This window comes from Neophocaena asiaeorientalis, unplaced genomic scaffold (assembly GCF_003031525.2).
Source record: "Neophocaena asiaeorientalis asiaeorientalis breed wild unplaced genomic scaffold, Neophocaena_asiaeorientalis_V1.1 scaffold420, whole genome shotgun sequence".
NCBI lineage: Eukaryota > Metazoa > Chordata > Mammalia > Artiodactyla > Phocoenidae > Neophocaena > Neophocaena asiaeorientalis.
In genome coordinates, this window is record NW_020172770.1 from 744,510 (window position 1) to 762,831 (window position 18,322).

Here is an 18,322-nt window from a genome sequence, read left to right on the forward strand (position 1 = left end):
TTTTGCCTGTGGTTGTTCATTTTCTTGTGCTTTACTTATACCTATTTTGAAACTTACAGGTATAGATACCTAGTAATCAAAGTAAAAATTTTATTTATGTCCCATCACTAAGAAGAAGCTAAGCCAAAAGGACAACATTAGCTATTTAATATGTTTCAGGGCGTAGATGAATTGATTTTTTTTTAAGGTTTGCTTTGGAGTAATGCAAAGCTTTAGAAACAGAACAACTGAAGAGACGAAGTTATAATGAAAGTTATTCCAACCAGTTATTCTGGTTAGAATATTTAGGGCTCTGTTAAGTAATGTAATCCTTGTCCACAGAAAAAGGCTAACGTGCTTTTGACGGAGTCATCTGTCTTTGCAAGGCAAACTAAGGATTGCTTTTATTTAAGAAGAAAAGAAGACACTCAAACCACTTGATAATTCCAACACAATTCATGACTTGCAGTGCTGACATTCTATAGATTGATGTAGTCTTCAAGTGCGGAAAATACTGAGTCATACGGAAGATGAGATGTTTTAATAATGAAAAAAATATTTAGGCAGTCAGCAGATTGTCAGTTAAGGTGGTTTAGATTATAAAAGTCACCCAACGGAGACTTTGTCAGGTTGCAAATTATTCTGACCACAAAATTATTATATGAATAAATCAAACTTAGAGTGAATTGGTACATCCCAGGTCCTTTTATTTCTTTTTCCTGCTTCTCTGTATCCTTCTCTTCTTCTTTTGAAAAGGGAAAGGAAAACTATTGACTCTGTATCTAAACATAATGCTGGTATACATGAAAAAAAGCTTAAGATGGAGCTAATCTTTTGGCATTCTAGAAGTGCTGCTTTTTCCCAGGATACAAATGCTATAAACCAGAGATTGTGCCTTGTGGCTCTATGAGGTGCTTCTCTGACTCCTTTTATTTGTTCTTCCTCCCTTTATGTAATCTGTTTTGTAGATTATCTGAATGTCTCCTATCAGTGACTGACTAATTGTATCTTTTATAATGACACACATTGTTTTATAAAATTCTTTAACAAGTTGAAGGACAAGCAGTGAAATCACTATAGCTGTTTTAGTGACAATTACATTGAAAACCATACTGGCTCATTTAACCATTCAATTTCTGACATCCAGCCCAGACTTAAAACAGGTTTAGATTAAAAATCAAGAAGACAGGGCTTCCCTGGTGGTGCAGTGGTTGAGAGTCCGCCTGCCGACGCAGGGGATACAGGTTCATGCCCCGGTCTGGGAAGATCCCACATGCCGCGAAGCGGCTGGGCCCGTGAGCCATGGCCACTGAGCCTGTGCGTCCGGAGCCTGTGCTCCTCAACGGGAGAGGCCACAACAGTGAGAGGCCCGTGTACCGCAAAAAAAAAAAAAAATCAAGAAGACAGCCTGGGATCCTAGCACCCACATAACAGCAGTCACACTGCATTTCTACTCACTTATTTAATAGCCTTCTCTTCATGTTTTGGTATTTGGTTTTAAATAACTTAAGAACAACCATTATTTGGAGTCTTCACTCTTCCAAACAGTTATGCCTCAGGACAAAAATAAAGTGACTCAAGTGAGTGTTAGCTGAAGATGCTGTGCTAATTGCCCGCATCAGAAATTAGTCAATTGACTACATTAGAACCGAATCAGTCATATATTCTGTTTCCTCTTTGATATACTTCGTCCTAATCATTCTAGCTTTGAGTTGGAATTCATACATGTTCACATATTTTCCTTTTGTACTACTATTTTTTTTAATTTTATTTTTAAATAAAATAAAATGTGTTCAGTAGCTCATAGTCTCTCAATCACTGCGCCACCAGGGAAGCCCTGTACTACTATTTTTAAACTTACCTGTAAATTTCATTTTCTGGCTTTGAGATATGGATTTTTATAAGCCACCTTAAGTAGTTTCTGAAAGAAAAGGCAATAAAAATAAGTAAATTTAGTTACTACCTTAGTCCAAAAGTGTCATTTGATGGTTGCTGAGAAGTATGAACTGAAGCGCTGCCTAAATGCCCAAAGACTGGTTATATCATTTTCCCCCATATCAGTTCCTTTTGGGATTAGAAGTAAGAAATCTTGATTTATATTATTTTATTTATTATTCACACCTACTCTAGTAAGATAAAACCATAGTAAAGAATGTGTACCATGCAGATAGCACTGCTCTAGTCTAGAGTTTTTTTGTCACCTACTGTGTTGGTTGACTTCTTGAAAATTGTGAGCTCAATTGTCTTTTTGGTTTCTATATGTAGATTTTGCCCATTTTTGAGTGCTACATATATTGATTCTTTTCTATTTCTCATTGTCACCTTTTCTAGGTCTACAGCATCAAGACAAGAGTAAGGACTCACCATGGTACTGAAACACACAGTATTAGCAAGTTAGATTGGAGCGTGAATCCATGGGCCCACTGGGAAAAGATGCTGCCAGGGTTTGTCATTCTGCAGTGGGACACAGTAGACATGGAAGGAAAAGAGGAAGTGTTATCCAGCTGACTTTGGTTTGGAGCCTTTTCTTGAGAAAGCAGAGTGGGTCATAGACATTGAAGAAAAGCATTTTTGTTTATTTTTTCCCTCATCTGAGCCTTTGCCAACTGTGCAACTCTTTTATTTTTTGTCTTGCTTTTAACAATACATGGTTTAATTTTTGTTTCAGTTCAACACTTTTTTTGAGTTTTTTTTTTTTTTTTTTTCTTTTTGAACCAACCACCTTGTCAGGAAAAGATGAACCACAAAGAAAATGATCATTCTTTCAGGAATACAATTTTGTAGCTCTATGTGCATCTATTTTTGTAAAAATACAGAAAGTTTGATTTAGCATTGATGGGCTATTTTTGAGGGATGTGGGTTTTTTTTTAATATTGTAACAATTGTTAAGTTCTGTTTAAAGAACTTGCTCTCAGAGAAGCACTGGCAAAAATGTTTAAAATGCTTGGCTTTAAGATGTCTGTGATACGCTCTGTGCTTTCTAGCTTACCTCAGATGTTTGATAGTTTCTCCTTTTTACAAAAGTAGCACCATAGCCAAGCCAACATGGTATTATTTTACATTCAATCTCAGTGAAGATTTAATTCCATGCTAGCTCACTTAGCTCTGAGTTATATGTAAAGCTTGAAAAGGAAGTTTTTTAATGATCACACTAAAGAAAGGCTATTTCATTACTTTGATTTCTCCCAAAGACTGCTTGGAGGTTGACTAAGAAGAAAGTTGGCATAAACTTTCAATCAGATGGAGAGTTTGCCTAGAGTATATAATTATCTTTCTAGTCCATCTGACTTTGAAAAATGGAACCAGAATTTCTATCCAACTACTGGAAAAAAAAAATTTAATCATGCTACCTTTGAGTGCCAGTGACTTATTTTTCTTGTTTATAATTATTCATTCATGGCAATTTTTTGCCATATTTTAAGTGAATTTTTTTTTCCTGAAGATAGTTTGAAGGGATAATATTTGGGAAGGTACTAGACACATCACAAAGTCTTTAATTCAATGGCTGTTTCTGAGAGTGTTACCCATCATTTTAAATTGAAAAATAATGTATTGCATATGTAATATTTTAAATCAGTTTTTGCGTCTTTTTTGTCTGTTTAACGCTGGTTTTAGTTGATTTAGTTCTTTTTAAGAAAAAAATGGGGGCAAGATAAATTTAAATTGGGATTTATACTATAATTACTGAAATTAGGTTAATAAATTGACAACTTATCTGAAATTTATTACTGAGGACTCAGGATTCAACTTGACATGGCCCTCAGGATCCAAATAAGAAAAAGTTGGGATTATCATTAAAATGCTATTAGCAAAAGATTAGGTTTATAAAAGTAGCCATTATTGGTATTTTAAGGACTTCCAATGTAAAGTCCATTCTTTCATTTGCTTCCAGAGATGGCTTATATCAAAAAGGTAGTATTATATAGAAGTTTTAGTTTGTTAAAAATGTTTCTCAATTTTTCCCATCTCTGTCCTCACCCATGTGAAATTAAATGTTTAGTGAAATACATTTTCCATCTTAAATAGTGTATATCATATGTGTGAACATTTTAGATACAAGAACAACATAGTCTCTGCTTAGCTAGGCAGAGTTCTCACAGATAATTTTCAAATATTTCCCTTAACTCCATTTTTATGCCATAATCTTCTTTCCTGGTGCATCTTATCAGTTATAAATCTATACACTCTCTTGTATTTTCATCACTATATTGCTTCTTAACCAGACTGCTCTTAACCCAGTATACACATTTAACCTAATGTGAGGTCCAAACGTAAGGAATCTTCCACTTACTAATGATATGAACTTAGATTTCTGGGGAGTGGCTTGGTTAAATTATCTACATTTTGATCTACAATTTGATTTGATACAATTATTTGTAATTTGCCTAAATCTGTGTAGCACAAGGTTGAATGAATCTATAAAATTTGTTTTACTTTGTGTCCTCCTGAATTCTCAGAGACCAGTGTTCAGTAGCTCCCATGGTATGACTCACTGGGGATATTTATTTTCCTCCTCTTCCCTTGGAATCTGTTAACTTCCTTTGCAGTTTCTCTTAGAGCAGTTTTGTACTCCAACTCATTCAGATCGTTCAATTGGATTTTCCCAATTATGAGAAGAAACGTATTGACTTTCTGCCCGTTTCCTTACTCTCCACTGAATTGAATGTAAGGCAAGAGAGCTGACAATTAGATAGCTTCACCCTGAATTTAGGGTGACACTTTGCCCTGTGTCACTCCTGGTAACTATCTGATAAAACATTCCTTGGCTCAGAGGACTCAAGAAAAGTTGGGGATCTGAATTCTGCTGTACACAGGAGAGATTTGTGAGTGAGATCCCCCATTGAGAACAGGCCCAGGTGTCGCTTGGCACATCGCAGGGACTGGATCCTTGCCTATACAAGAAGTGGATCAAAATGTGAGTCAAAAAAGATGAGTGCCTGTCTCTGTAATTGTCTCACATCCCATTGCTACAATCATATTACTATTACCACCGAAGTCATAAAAGAGGATGAGTTGTAATTTAGTATGATTCTGAGTTTAAGTTTAAAATGCTGTCACTCTCTGGGTTGGTTTTCTCGCACCAAAATGATACTGTTAATTTTGGAGGCTTCCAGACTGCTTTATTGAGGGCTACCATCTCCCTCCACAATTTCATTTGCAACTGCTCCACCTTTGGTTATTTTACAAATTAGGCTTTATTCAAGCTTTCTAAAGATCTGTGAGCTAGATCCTAGAAAATCATCTCATTGATTTGACATCTAATCTATGCTTCAACCACTAAACTATCATGAAATAAGAAACAACAAAATAGTGATTAGGTAGATCTTTACAGGTTATTTGATTTTTCACTGTTTATTTGAAAAGCACCTCTGAAGGTAAAAATCAATGCTTCATCTTAAGAAGGTTAACCGTCCCCTCCTAACTTTCCCCTTTAGCTTTTTTCCTCTCTCTTTCCTCTTAGAGTTATTTACATTACTATTTTAAGCAAAAATGGCCGGGATTGCTCTACATTTTGCAAATGATAACAAGTGGTTTGCAAATAATTGAGAAATTAATTTCTTCAACGTTGTAAAAACCTTTTTTTAAAAAAATTCTAGGCACTGGCATAAACTGTGCCCTTGAGGAGCTCGTTATTCATTATACAAATGGCAATCAGAAACTATATTTTTAGAAACTGCATTCTATCCCTTACTGAGTGCCCCTTGGTTATGTAATGTTTGCCAAATTAAGTCAATGGGGCAAATGGTACTAAGAGGTAGAAAAGGCTAGTATTTATGTTACAGTTCGACTAGAGGATAAATAGAGAAGCAGAATGAATTAATGAAAAACAAAAAACCCAACAACATTGGCTTGGACATCAGGTCATTTTCTGAATTCTGGTTTAGCCATAATTAGATGTGTGTTTTGGTGTTTCATTTATTTATCTCATGAGTAAAGTGGGATAATAATACCTAACTGGCAGGTTGGAAATTGTATATATACACTCAATCATCTGGCTCATAGTAGACATTCAATAAATGACAGATACCACAAATACCTATCAGCTGAGTAAGTAAATCATAAAATTGAGCTCCCAAACATCACTTCTGTTTACTTTCCACACCCACTTCTGTAGCAATCAAATAGTTATGACTGTGCTTTTCTGTAAGAAATTGTTGCAAGAGAATCTTTGCCTTCTACTAGATGTTGAAGATAAAACATAAATTTCTAAATTATCTCTATTTTAGTGTGCTGTTTATGAAGGAAAATAAATTAACCTTTTAGTGGTATGTAGACCCAACTTTGAGTTTTCTTACATGTTCCAAACTTTTATTCATCCAGGACCCTGTGTATTATTGTCCCCAAAATTAAAGTGACAGTTTCATGAAATCACCAAAGTTTTAATTTTTTCATTATATTTTGGGCTTCCTTAGCACCTAGAATAAAAACATCTCTTTTGAAGTTATCCCCCTTTTTTTTAACTTGGAGAAAAAATTGCAAGATATGGTGGAAAAAAATGTTCTGCATGAAAAGAGGAGGAAAAAAAAAAACCCCAACCCTTTATGATCTCAGTCAGCAGATTTATTCTACTTGAGAAAAAAAGAAACAACTTCATTGGAAGCAGATGTTGACACTGTGTCAGTTATTGAAGATGGAAAGGGTTCACTTGAGCCATTGTGGTTACAAAGTGGTATCGATGGCTATTAAAATTCCTGTGATTGAGCATCTTCACAGCAGACAGGACAGCAGAAAATCTGAAACTATGAGACCAAGACTGAAATCAGCCTGCCAATTTTAATTTACAGGACCCTAAGGACTCAGTTGTGTTTTTTTTTTTTCCCCTCCTTCAGGATAAAAGACATATCTTTCAAAAAATTTAAGGTGGTTTGAGAGAGAAATTAAAATGTATTCTCTAAAAACATAGCCCTAGAATCCTTTAAATCTATTATTAAGCATTAAAACTATTATTTAAGTCATTTTAGAAAAATCAGGGTAAAAATTTAGTTTAATAATATATGTTGAAGAAACAGACTCACAGACATAGAGAACAGAGTTGTGGTTGCTGAGGGAGATGTGGGGTGGGAGGAGGAAGGATTGGGAGTTTGTGATTAGCAGATGCAAACTAGTATATATAGAGTGGATAAACAACAAGGTCCTACTGTATAGCACAGGGAACTATATTCAGTAGCCTGTGATAAACCATAATGGAAAAGAACATGAAAAAGAATATATATATATGTATAACTGAGTCACTTTGCTGTACCACTGTACCACAGAAATTAACACAACATTGTAAATCAACTATACTTCAATAAAATAAAAAAATAATAATGTATGTTGAAGAAGGATATGTAAACTACACACAAATGGAGAGTGGGGAACGGGTGAGGCCTGCAAGGGAGCCTCAGTTCCAATAGCTTCAAAATGTTAATTAATTGGTAACTTGGTCATGGAGATTGGGCACAGAACAGACTTTCAGAATTTTCAGTAGGTTTTTTTCTTTTAGTGCTTGCTGGGAATTTCCCTCTATACACTTTCCAAAGTATAGAAATAGTCATTATAATTAAAATATCATAATTTTCTTATCCCTTTTATTGTCCATTGTGCTTTATTGTCTGTTTGAAAAATATTTTTATAGTTTCAGATAATTGATCAAACTAATGTTCTCTCGAAAATACCAATTAATTTGATCCAATACAATTATCTAAATATTCTTTTAAAATTTCAAGAAATGATAATTGAGTTAAGTGTAATTTACCAATTCTTTTGTGTAAATAAACAATGACACCTAGAAAATGCCGCGTCATCATCGATTAGCTTCCTTGTTAACAATTTCTGGACTACTAAATTTTGCCCTAAGAATAACTCTTTTAGAATACACGATTCTTTAATTAGTTATTTTGGTATATGCATAAGATGTGAAGTTTTCTAATGATATCTCTTACTGATAAGTGATACTGATAGAGGTGTACATTTTTTTCTAGGCTGTGGCTAGGGCAAAAATTAATGATTATTTACACACTCGATTTAATTTCTTAGACTATTTACAATCTTGGATATTGTATCTGATTTAAAATTACTATTCCATACATTTTTCTGGATATGCAATATGGGGAAGGGTCTTCATGTGAATTCTTTGTATTTTAAAGTGCATATATTGAAAGGGAAAACATAGATTCAATTTGCTTTCATCACATAAGTCTAGATAAGGTGAAAGCTTTTATAAACAAAAAATTCATAGTATGGTGAAGTTTATATTTGTCACTTGATTAAGTGAACTGAAAACTTGTAATATAAATGTTATCTTACAACCCTGAAATACAAAACAATTCTAGATTTATTAGTTTTGTGGGCAATTTTATGCTATCTTCATTTTACATGTCCAGAAAGAGAAATTAACTAATCTTAGCTCTGTTGTCATTCTTAATTTACAAAATATATGTAATTCATAAAACTTTTCGCTTCACAAGCTAATTATAAAATCATATTTTTTGTTGTTGTTTTTCATGGCGTTGGAGGAAGAGACATTTTTGTATTTCTATTCACTCTTCAAATGCAGGTCTCATAACTATATGTTGATGATATGAGATGATGGAGGACTTTGTAATAAAAACAAATGTCATCTTCAATTTTTTCAATAAATAACTTAATGTGAACTTAATGTTTATATTTTAATGTAGCAATTTGGTTTCGTCTGCATTTCTTGACAATTAACTAAAGCTGTCTCCTTTCTTCTTATTCAATTAAGCAAATTACAAATATCTTTAGAAATTAAACCACCATAGTTTTTTTTTAATGAGGTTAATTTCTACAGCCAAGGGATTTATATGTTATAGTGAGGATTGTATGGTTACAAAACAAGTGTTTATAATAGAAGAGCAAGTGAAATGGGCTATATCAATTACATAATAGCAGGAGGCTTGTGAATTTTTGTAACACAATGCTTCTGAAGTTATCAATTAACTCTTTGGGAGAGGTGTACTTTGTTGTTTTGCTTTTACATTTGTTGATATGGAGCTTCTGTAAGTAGTGTGGAAGAAGAAACAAAACTTTCCTGACAATTCATTGAGATTGAAGAAGTGTATCTGGAAAGGAGAAGTCCAAGACCTTATTTTTAAAGGAAGCTGGAGTTTCTCTACAGGGGCCTTCTATTTTCTTATTAAATAAATTTGTAATGTGAAAATGCAAAGCCTGGAAATCAGCATTTAGATTAGTAGACCTTCATCATCACAGGTGAAATAATGTGGCACAGCCTTCTCAACTGTCTGCCATATTTAGACCAGACAAGTGTAATGAGTTTTCTATGTTGCTGTAAAAAGTTACCACAATCTTAATGGCTAAAAACAACATAAAATTTACGATCTTATGGCTCTATAAATCAAATATCCAGCACCAGTCTTGGTGGGCTATAATCAAACTGTCAGCTGCATTCTTTCTGGATATAAGGGAGAATCTGTTCCTTTGGTGTTTCCAGCTTCTAAAGTCCTTGGCTAATGGCCTCCTTCCTCCATCTTCAAAGCCAACAACAGCTGGTCAAGTCCTTCTCACATGGGATCACTCTGACCCTCTCTTTTGCCTCTCTTTTACAAGTTTTAAGGACCTTTGTAATTACATTGGATAATCTCTCCATCTCAAGGTTCTTAATTTTAAAAAAGTCCTTAAATGTAAGGTAACATATTCACAGGTTCTGGGGGTTAGGAAGTGAACATTTTGAGTGGGCATTATTTAACCTACCACAATTACTATCAGATTTCAGTTAATTTTTATCAGCCTTTTAATCTAAGAGGGTTTAATATATCACTGGAACTCACAAGGCGTGTTCCATGTTTGCAATGGTCATCTGTGTAGGATTCATCTACATTCACTTAAATAATTGCATAAAAAGGAAATTCTTGTTGCTATTTCAAACATTTATGTGGTTATTACAGTGTCTTCGAATCCAAAGGGTTATGTTGTCTTTATGTCAGACAGGCACTCAGGGGGGTGGTGAGCAGGACATCTGGTACAGATTCTTCCTAGCTGAAGTGTGTTTTCTCTGGGGACAATCAACTACCATTTAATTGTTTTGCTTCCTTTTTTGGGAATATATGCCCATCGTGTGATGTCCTAAGTCTCCAAGCATCTCATTTGACCTGCTTATACACATTTGACTAAATATCCATATATGACTACATTGGTAAAGCTTTTACATTTCTGTCCAGATTGAATCCTTACATCTGTTATCAGTTAAGCAGGGGAAAAACTATTATGGAAAGCAAACATGTTTTGATACATTTAATGTGTAAAGTAGGTACCTAGACTCTAGAATGCTGTTGATCAATAAATGAACTAGAATCTCTTAGAAACAACACTTAAGCCCAACTGTTTTATTTTCCATACCAAGTTTGGCTGTGGCTGAATGAAGAACACCAGCATTGATCTTTGCTTTGCACTTGTACTAAAGGCTATTTGCAGGAAGCCAAATATAGCAACAGAGGATTTAATATCTTGCCAAAAAATACAAAATCTGTTCCCCTTTAAGCACAACACTCTATCCTTTTCTTGTGGATCTTGCTAAAAGGAAAATATAGCTTTCAACTACCCCATTCCTTCTGCTGGAAGTTCCCTAATCTTTTTCAAATGGGCTATGTGTGGTTTTGTGGAGCTTTATGTTTCCAAAAGAAAATGGCTATATGAGAAATCCATCCAGTGTTAGCATTTTTCATAAAAAAAAAAAATCAACTCCTAAATCAAAGATGAGAGTCAGCAGTGACTAAGAAAATCACACTTTGGTGGGTTCAGGACTAACCAGGATCACTGGGTGATGTTTTGTCTTTCGTTTTGTATTGAACCAAAAGTAATAATAAAAAAATTGGCTTCAACCAACCAGGTGTTTTTTTTTTTGCCTTAGAATGTGGGTGTTTCACTCTGAATGTTGTCTCATGGGTAAATGGACTAGTCCAGATTTCTCTATAACGTGGGTAATGACAGTGACTCTTCTGTCTCTTATGTTGTATATACAGAATTTTGAAAGCAGTTTTGCAAACATCACCAAGAAAATAACTCTTTCACAGTGACAGCTTTACCAGACATCTCTGTGTGGGATTTTAAAACAAACACAGGGCTGTTTGGAAATACCTGGTGTATGTAAATATGCAAAATATGCTGACCAGTGCTAACAGCTGTAAGGTGTACTCCCTCATTCCTTGAGCAGAATATTTTGGTGGCAGTAGTGGTTATTTTTTCCATCTTTACTTGTCATTTTCCCCTTTTGTCTCCACCCACTCACCCATCCACTATCTCCTCTGAAAACACCTACTTAACACCCTTCCCCCATTCCTCCACACTGCTTCCAAGAGAATCATTTCAGTATATTCCCACTGGAAAAGGTGGGCGGTGCCTTGAAGGAATGTTTGAGTTGTACTATGTTGTAAAGGCTGAGCTTCGGGGAACAGCTTGCACTTGCTTTGACACCAGCCCTGCACACAGCCCAGACACTCCTCAGGCCAGATTCCATTAAGGCTTGTCATTGCGAGGGGAGGGAAAGTCCTCTTGAGAGTGGCCATCCTGCCGTGAAGATTCCAAAGATCAGAGTAATCACTTTAAGTGTGTATTATCAGGTTCTTATCAAGGCATTCATCCATTTATGAAAATAAGCGTATGCCTTTCTACCCAAAGCCTAAAAAGGAAGAGAGGACTCAAGAGAAGTTAAAAATAAAAGTTACTTCTTACAGGATTTTGACAGGTTTCGAGAGGAGAAAAGATGGCAAACGTAAAAGGAGAAACCCTGGGTCCTAGGACCAGTTCCACGGGAAATTTGTTGATATCATTTAGTCCCAAATTTCCAAAGTTTCTCTATTGGTCAGATGAAGATCAAGTGAAATAAAAAGATGCAAACTGCTTTGAGAAAACAAAAAGTAGATACAAAGAGACAGGAAGGGATATGTACTAAAAGTCCTCTATATACCATGAACAATAAATGAATTTATCTCAAGGAATTTTCACAAATAACATGTGGATAGCATTATTTGGGAGGCTGTTAGCAATATTTTAAAAATGGGGATTTGAGTTTTAGTGATGTTACTTAGAAGTTGTATGTCCTTGGACAATTTCCTTAACCTTTTTAAATTTCATTGTGTTCATCCATAAGATGAAGATATTTAAAATAACTACTTCATAGAGTTATGAAGACTAGTAAAATATGTAAATAGTTTAACACTAGGTAAATACTATGATTTTTTTATTAATCTTATTTTTCAGTAATTTGAGTAAATGATCAGGGAAGCTCTTGCCCAAGGGCACTTGGCCACAAGTAAAAGCCAGGATTCAAGCCCCCAAATAGAATCTTAGAACACCACACTGTTCCCAAAAGTTTTTGCTATCGTCACATCTGAATGTATTTGCCCTGAACATATTTTAATAATCTCTTAGCCAACTAGAATAAAAGAGACAGTAGGAGGAACTAAAACTAGCCAGAAAGGGGAAGATTCTTTAGAACAAGCTAGAGTAAGGTGGCTTTCGCAAGCCAAATAGAGTTCAGACAGATTTTGCAACTGTAGAGCATTATTTGTAACTTGGGGATACAGAATCAATTCATTCAACATATTCCTCTGGTCTGAAGGATCCTGGTTATTTTTCTACTCAGGCCAATCTCAAATCTCATTAAAATAGTGGATAATGGGTTGGAAGAATCATAGCTTCTTTCTGTTGACATCTTATCATAGTTTTCATCTGAAAATGTCAGCTCACTAGCTCTTTAGGGATGAGCTCTCATTTTCTCTGCTGAAAGAATCAGTGTTACATTTTAAACCTGATTATTTTATAATTAGGTTAATGTTTATGAAGTATTCTCATTTCTCACACCGAGTGTGTGTTGGGACAGGACTAATGGTAATGGAATAAATCATTTAAAAACACGCAATATCTTAACTTGCAGGTTCTCTGTCAGAAAGCTAAGAAATTGCAAGATTTGGTTTTGATCTTTTTACTCTCTAATTGTCAGTTGTTTGATGTGGGAAAAAGTATTCTTCCTCATCAGTAAAAAAAGGTATGGTAATCCCTGCATTGTAAAGTAGATATGTGGACTAAACGAGATAATGTATATATGCCTGTTAAACACTAGACTTTCCTGGGAAGAGTATGATTTCCTGTATCAATTACTAATGGCCCCAGTTCACTAGGCACTTGTAAGGACACAACAGTCACTCCATTGAATCCTCACACAACTTTCCAAGGTGGGTTGTTTTGTTCTGTTTTGTTTTCTTGCGGTACGCGGGCCTTTCACTGTTGTGGCCTCTCCCGTTGCGAAGCACAGGCTCCGGAAGCGCAGGCTCAGCGGCCATGGCTCACGGGCCCAGCCGCTCCGCCGCATGTGGGATCTTGCTGGACTGGGGCACGAACACGTGTGCCCTGCATCGGCAGGCGGACTCTCAACCACTGCGCCACCAGGGAAGCCCCAAGGTGGGTTTTTTAATTCCCACATTACAGATGAGAAAGCTGAGTTGTAGAGATTTTAGATCACTTGTCCAAAGCAGAATTAGGATTGAATGCTCAGTCTGTGTAACTTCAAAGCTCACTTCTTTTCCACTGCACCAGCTGGCTTCTCAATCTACTAAAACATTAATATTGAGTGCCTACGGTTTGCTCACATTCACGTATAAAATATAAGTAAGAAAGAGTATAAATGCCCTACTCTGGGTGATGGGATGCCTGGCTTCTAAACTGCTTATACCACAGACTAGCTGTGGTCCCTGAACTAAATTACTGGGCAGCTAATTTCATGACTGATATACCATGATGAGTAATCAAAGAGTCTAGTCGAATTTCTGCATCAGAAATCAGATTAAAGTAAACTTGTGCAAGAGGGAAATAATTCCCATTTTCTTCTTCCTCCAGATCCCATAAAAACACAGCAGGAAGTGTCGATAGTACTCTCACTTCACCACAGCTTCTTCCTCCCCCGCACCGTGTCCTCAAGTTCATTCTCAATGTCTATGTCTTTATTCCTGCCCTGCCACTAGGTTCATCAGTACCATTTTTCTTTCTTTTTTTTTTTTTAAGATCCCGGAAGCACAGCACAGGGAGATCAGCTTGGTGCTTTGCGATGACCTAGAGCAGTGGGATAGGAGGGTGGGAGGGAGGCCCAAGAGGGAGGGGATATGGGGACATACGTATGCATATGGCTGATTCACTTTGTTGTACAACAGAAACTAACACAGTATTGTGAAGCAATTATGCTCCAATAAAGATCTATTAAAAACAAAAACAAAAAACAGAGCAGGAGAAATCTCCCTCTCCCAGAACCCTAGAATTTGGGTGTGTTTATGTGTACAACATAACATCTTTTCTTCTTCTCTATTTATGCTAAATGGAGGGTCAACCATATATGTTAAAATACTAATACAAGGAAAACAAAGTGGTGATTTCAACGCATAGGGGCTGTGGTCTTGAAGTCATGTGTGTGTTAAATCTTTTTCCCTTGACAGTTGTCAGTGGACATAGTGTCTGTACTATTTGAAATAGGCCAAACTACCCTCCTATTTGGCAGTGCACATTCATGAAAACAAGTCTTAGGAATGCCAGGTTTTTCATGGAAATGTTCTTTGATGCAACCACTGCTCCTTGCTCTCTGTGGTACGGTCTGGGCCTGTGAAACTTCTGAACTCGTCTATTTCCTGGCCCCATGATGAGCCTCTTAGACTTGTCAACAGAATTCAACCCTTTCTGATGTTATCTTTTTATTGCACTTCTCAAAGAGGTTTTGACTTCTTTGGTAGCTCATAATAGGTCTTTCCTATCCCTGCCTGGCTCAGTTCTGGCTCCTGGAATGAGCCAGGATCAGGCTGTCCTGAAGCCGAAAAGGATTCTCTCCGGGAAGTTATTCACCCAAGGGCTGATCTATGATCTGTGGGACCTGAGACATAAAAGTTTGGAGGATAAGGGACTTTTAAAGAAAAAGAAACAAAACAAATGCTAAATTATGTATGAAAGTGAATATTTATTTAGAATTAGAAATCACAGCTAACAGATTTTGAGAGACTGATGAATACTATAAACACAAAACTTAGAAAAATCATGTAAATTTGTATTAACTACCTGCTTAAGACACAAGTATGGTATAACATAGTACTCTTCAAACAACTTGCTTTTATTACCAGATTTCAAACATGTTCCTTTTCCAGTACCTTCTTCTTATACTTGGTAGTGGAACCTTCATAGGACCTGTTCATAAAGTAACATGCTCTCAGACCCTTTTGAAACAGCACAGTGAGGGGCTGAAGTATTCCTAGAAGCCATTACACTAGGATATGATTACTTATCTACCCCTGGAAATGTTTGAGAATGCTATAAATATATCCCACTCAATCCAAATCCAAACTGTGTACGTCTACCAACTAAACTTTCCCTTAGCTTAATCCACACTACCCCATGCAGGGAAAGTGTAATAAGGACCATCTGAGTAAAAAAGAGAGTGCTCTGAAATGATTGTGGTTAAAATAGCTTATTTTTGAAATATTTGCAAAAACATATGTCAACATGAATGCTGGGATGCATCCCAGGGCTTGGGAAGGGGCCTTGAAGCTTTAGCCTAGTTCGCTTCAGGGCAAATCTGACTGTGTACATGCCACTTCAACGTGTCCCCGTGGTAAAGAGAAGTCCTACTTACAGGATATTGGTGTGTGGCTTTGCATTTTTTTCCAGTTATAATTTCCTTTGTTACTTAGCATGTATCATAGCTTCCTTTGTGCATCATTAAATGTGCACTCATGGCATCATTTGGAAGCATTTCTCTCCATTCCAAACATAAAATGCTAATCTATCCTCTATTGCTGTCTTTGGTTTATTTTCAGGCAAAGCTGTGATGTAAACACTTTCATGCCTCAGGTCTCCTGGGGATGGAGGCCCTGCTCACCTGTGGACAGGTGCTCACACCATGGATTGCCCTGTGAATCAAATGGGCCCTGAGGAGACAGGGGGCTAAAGGACTCGAGGCATTGGGTAGAATTCTGAGGGGAACCTTTTACACAACTCTGAAGCACCATGTGATTCTCTCCATGGCCACTGCCTGTGCTCTAGGTGACAACACAGCCACGCCAATTCCAGGATGAGCTCGGACGCTAGGAATTGGCTCATGGGAGCCCGAAGTTCGGGATGTTCCCTTCCCAAAGCTTCACAGCATGCAGAGGACTCAGGTGGGCTGTGTGACACCTCAAACTCAGTGCTGCTGAAAATGAGTCTGCTGGGCAGCATCAGCAACAAAATACTTGTTAAAGATGTCATTTCATGGGCCCCAGTGCAAACTTGCAGGAACATAACGTCTTAGATTGGGGCCCCCTATCCTTAAGGGATTTTGCACACACTTTAAAGCTTTAAAAGGAATGCTTAGCTAAGTGGTTCCCGTCCATTAGGATCACATGAGGAGTATTGAGAAATAACATCACCTGTGCCTCCCCCTCAGAGTCGGTCTATTGATCTGGGTGGAAACATCAATGCTATTTTAATTAAGTGCTCCAGGTGATTCTAAGCTAAGGCCAGGATTAAGCACCGGGGCTACTGGGTATATCTGTGAGAGTTGCGTCCAGGCATTGGTCCAAGGACGGGTAACAGAACATGCTCCACACGTGTTTGGAAGGGGCAGGTCAGTGCAACCAACAGATTTCATGCTGTAGCAGAAATTTTGGGTGTCTGTGTAAGAGGAGAGCACATGCAGACAGGAAAGAAAACAAATCACAATTTGGTCTTCATATAGGAGCTCATTGTTCCTGAATTTCTCCTGAGACAAAAGACTGGAGAGGTTGGCATTTTTAGCATTTCAAGGTCCTTCTTTCTCTGGATGCAGTGGGAGCAGATGAAGGAGTTGTGCTGATGTGTTTGAAGGTATGATCTCAAGATGCAGATATGATTCCGCAACATAATCTTGCCTGAGGATACAATCCAAAGCATGAGGAGGAAATGGCAGGCTTTCAGGTAAATGCCCTCTCCCGAGTCAGAGGCTGTGTCTGTTTTTGCTCCTGAAATGCCACAAATTGAGAACTTGCAAACATTTAATTCTCTACTTCTCATGTTCCTGCATAGCGGGATGGTTTTCAACTGCTTATATTTTTTAATTGAAGTATAGTTGATGTACAGTATTATATGTTTCAGGTGTAGAATATAATAATGATTCACAATTTTTAAAGGTTATACTCCATTTATAGTTATTATAAAATATTGGCTATATTGCCCCTGTTGTACAATATATTCTTGCAGCTTACTTTATGCATGATCATTTGTATCTCTTAATCCCCTACTCCTGTGTGGCCAATCCCCCTTCCTTCTCCCCACTGGTAACCACTAGTTTGTTCTCTATATCTATGAGTCTATTTCTATTTTGTTATATTCACTATTTGTTGTACTTTTTAGATTCCACGTATAAGTGATATCATACAGTATTTTTCTTTCTATGCCTGACTAATTTCACTTAGCATAATACCCTCCAAGTCCATCCTTGTTGTTGCACATAGCAAAATTTCATTCTTTTTTATGGCTGAGTAGTATTCCATTGTGTGTATTTACCACATCTTCTTTAACCATTCATCTGCTAATGGACACTTAGGTTGCTTCCATATCTTGGCAATTGTAAATAATGCTGCTATGAACATTAGGGTGCATGTATCTTTTCTTCTTTAAAAAAAATTTACAAGTTTTTTAAATATAAATTTATTTATTTTATTTATTTTTGGCTGTGTTGGGTCTTTGTTGCTGTGCGCAGGCTTTCTCTAAGTTGTGGTGACCAGGGCTACTCTTCATTGTGGTATGCGGGCTTCTCATTGCGGTAGCTTCTCTTGTTGCGAAGTATGGGCTCTAGGCACACGAGCTTCAGTAGCTGTGGCTCGTGGGCCTCAGTAGTTGTGGCTTGCCGGCTTAGTTGCTCCATGGCATGTGGGATCTTCCCGGACCAGGGCTCGAACCCATGTCCCCTGCATTGGCAGGCGGATTCTTAACCCCTGTGCCACCAGGGAAGACCCCATGTATCTTTTCAAATTAGTGTTTTTGTTTTTTTCAGATATATACCCAGAATTGGAATTTCTGGGTCATATTGTAGTCCTACTTTTAGTTTTTTTAGAATCCTCCATACTGTTTTCATAGTGGCTGTACCAATTTACATTCCCACCAACAGTGTACAATGGTTCCCTTTTCTCCACATCCTTACCAAAATTTGTTGTTTGATATTTGGTGACAGCCATTCTGACAGGTATGAGGTGATATCTTATTGTGGTTTTTGTTGTGTTTCCCTGATGATTAGTGATATTGAGTCATTTAATGTGCCTGTTGTTCATCTGCATTTCCTCTTTGGAAAAATATCTATTCAGGTCTTCTGACCTTTTTTTAACTGGATTTTTTT

At 36.8% G+C, this 18,322-nt stretch overlaps 1 protein-coding gene and 1 pseudogene across 2 annotated transcripts in view; both read left to right on the top strand.

Annotated features, from left to right (window-relative positions):
- The window catches only part of VGLL3 (vestigial like family member 3), a 41,620-nt gene extending 38,490 nt beyond the window's left edge, over positions 1 to 3,130 (top strand). The window contains exon 4 of one of the 2 annotated variants that reach the window (XM_024740853.1): positions 2,311 to 3,130. In XM_024740853.1, the coding sequence (XP_024596621.1) occupies positions 2,311 to 2,354 (44 nt within the window). In that variant the 3' untranslated portion in view covers positions 2,355 to 3,130. The remainder of the gene's footprint in view (positions 1 to 2,310) is intronic. The other variant, XM_024740852.1, reaches the window with a different exon arrangement.
- A 6,661-nt stretch (positions 3,131 to 9,791) lies between these two features.
- LOC112396889 (uncharacterized) lies at positions 9,792 to 10,715 on the top strand (annotated as a pseudogene).
- The last annotated feature ends 7,607 nt before the right edge of the window (positions 10,716 to 18,322 follow it).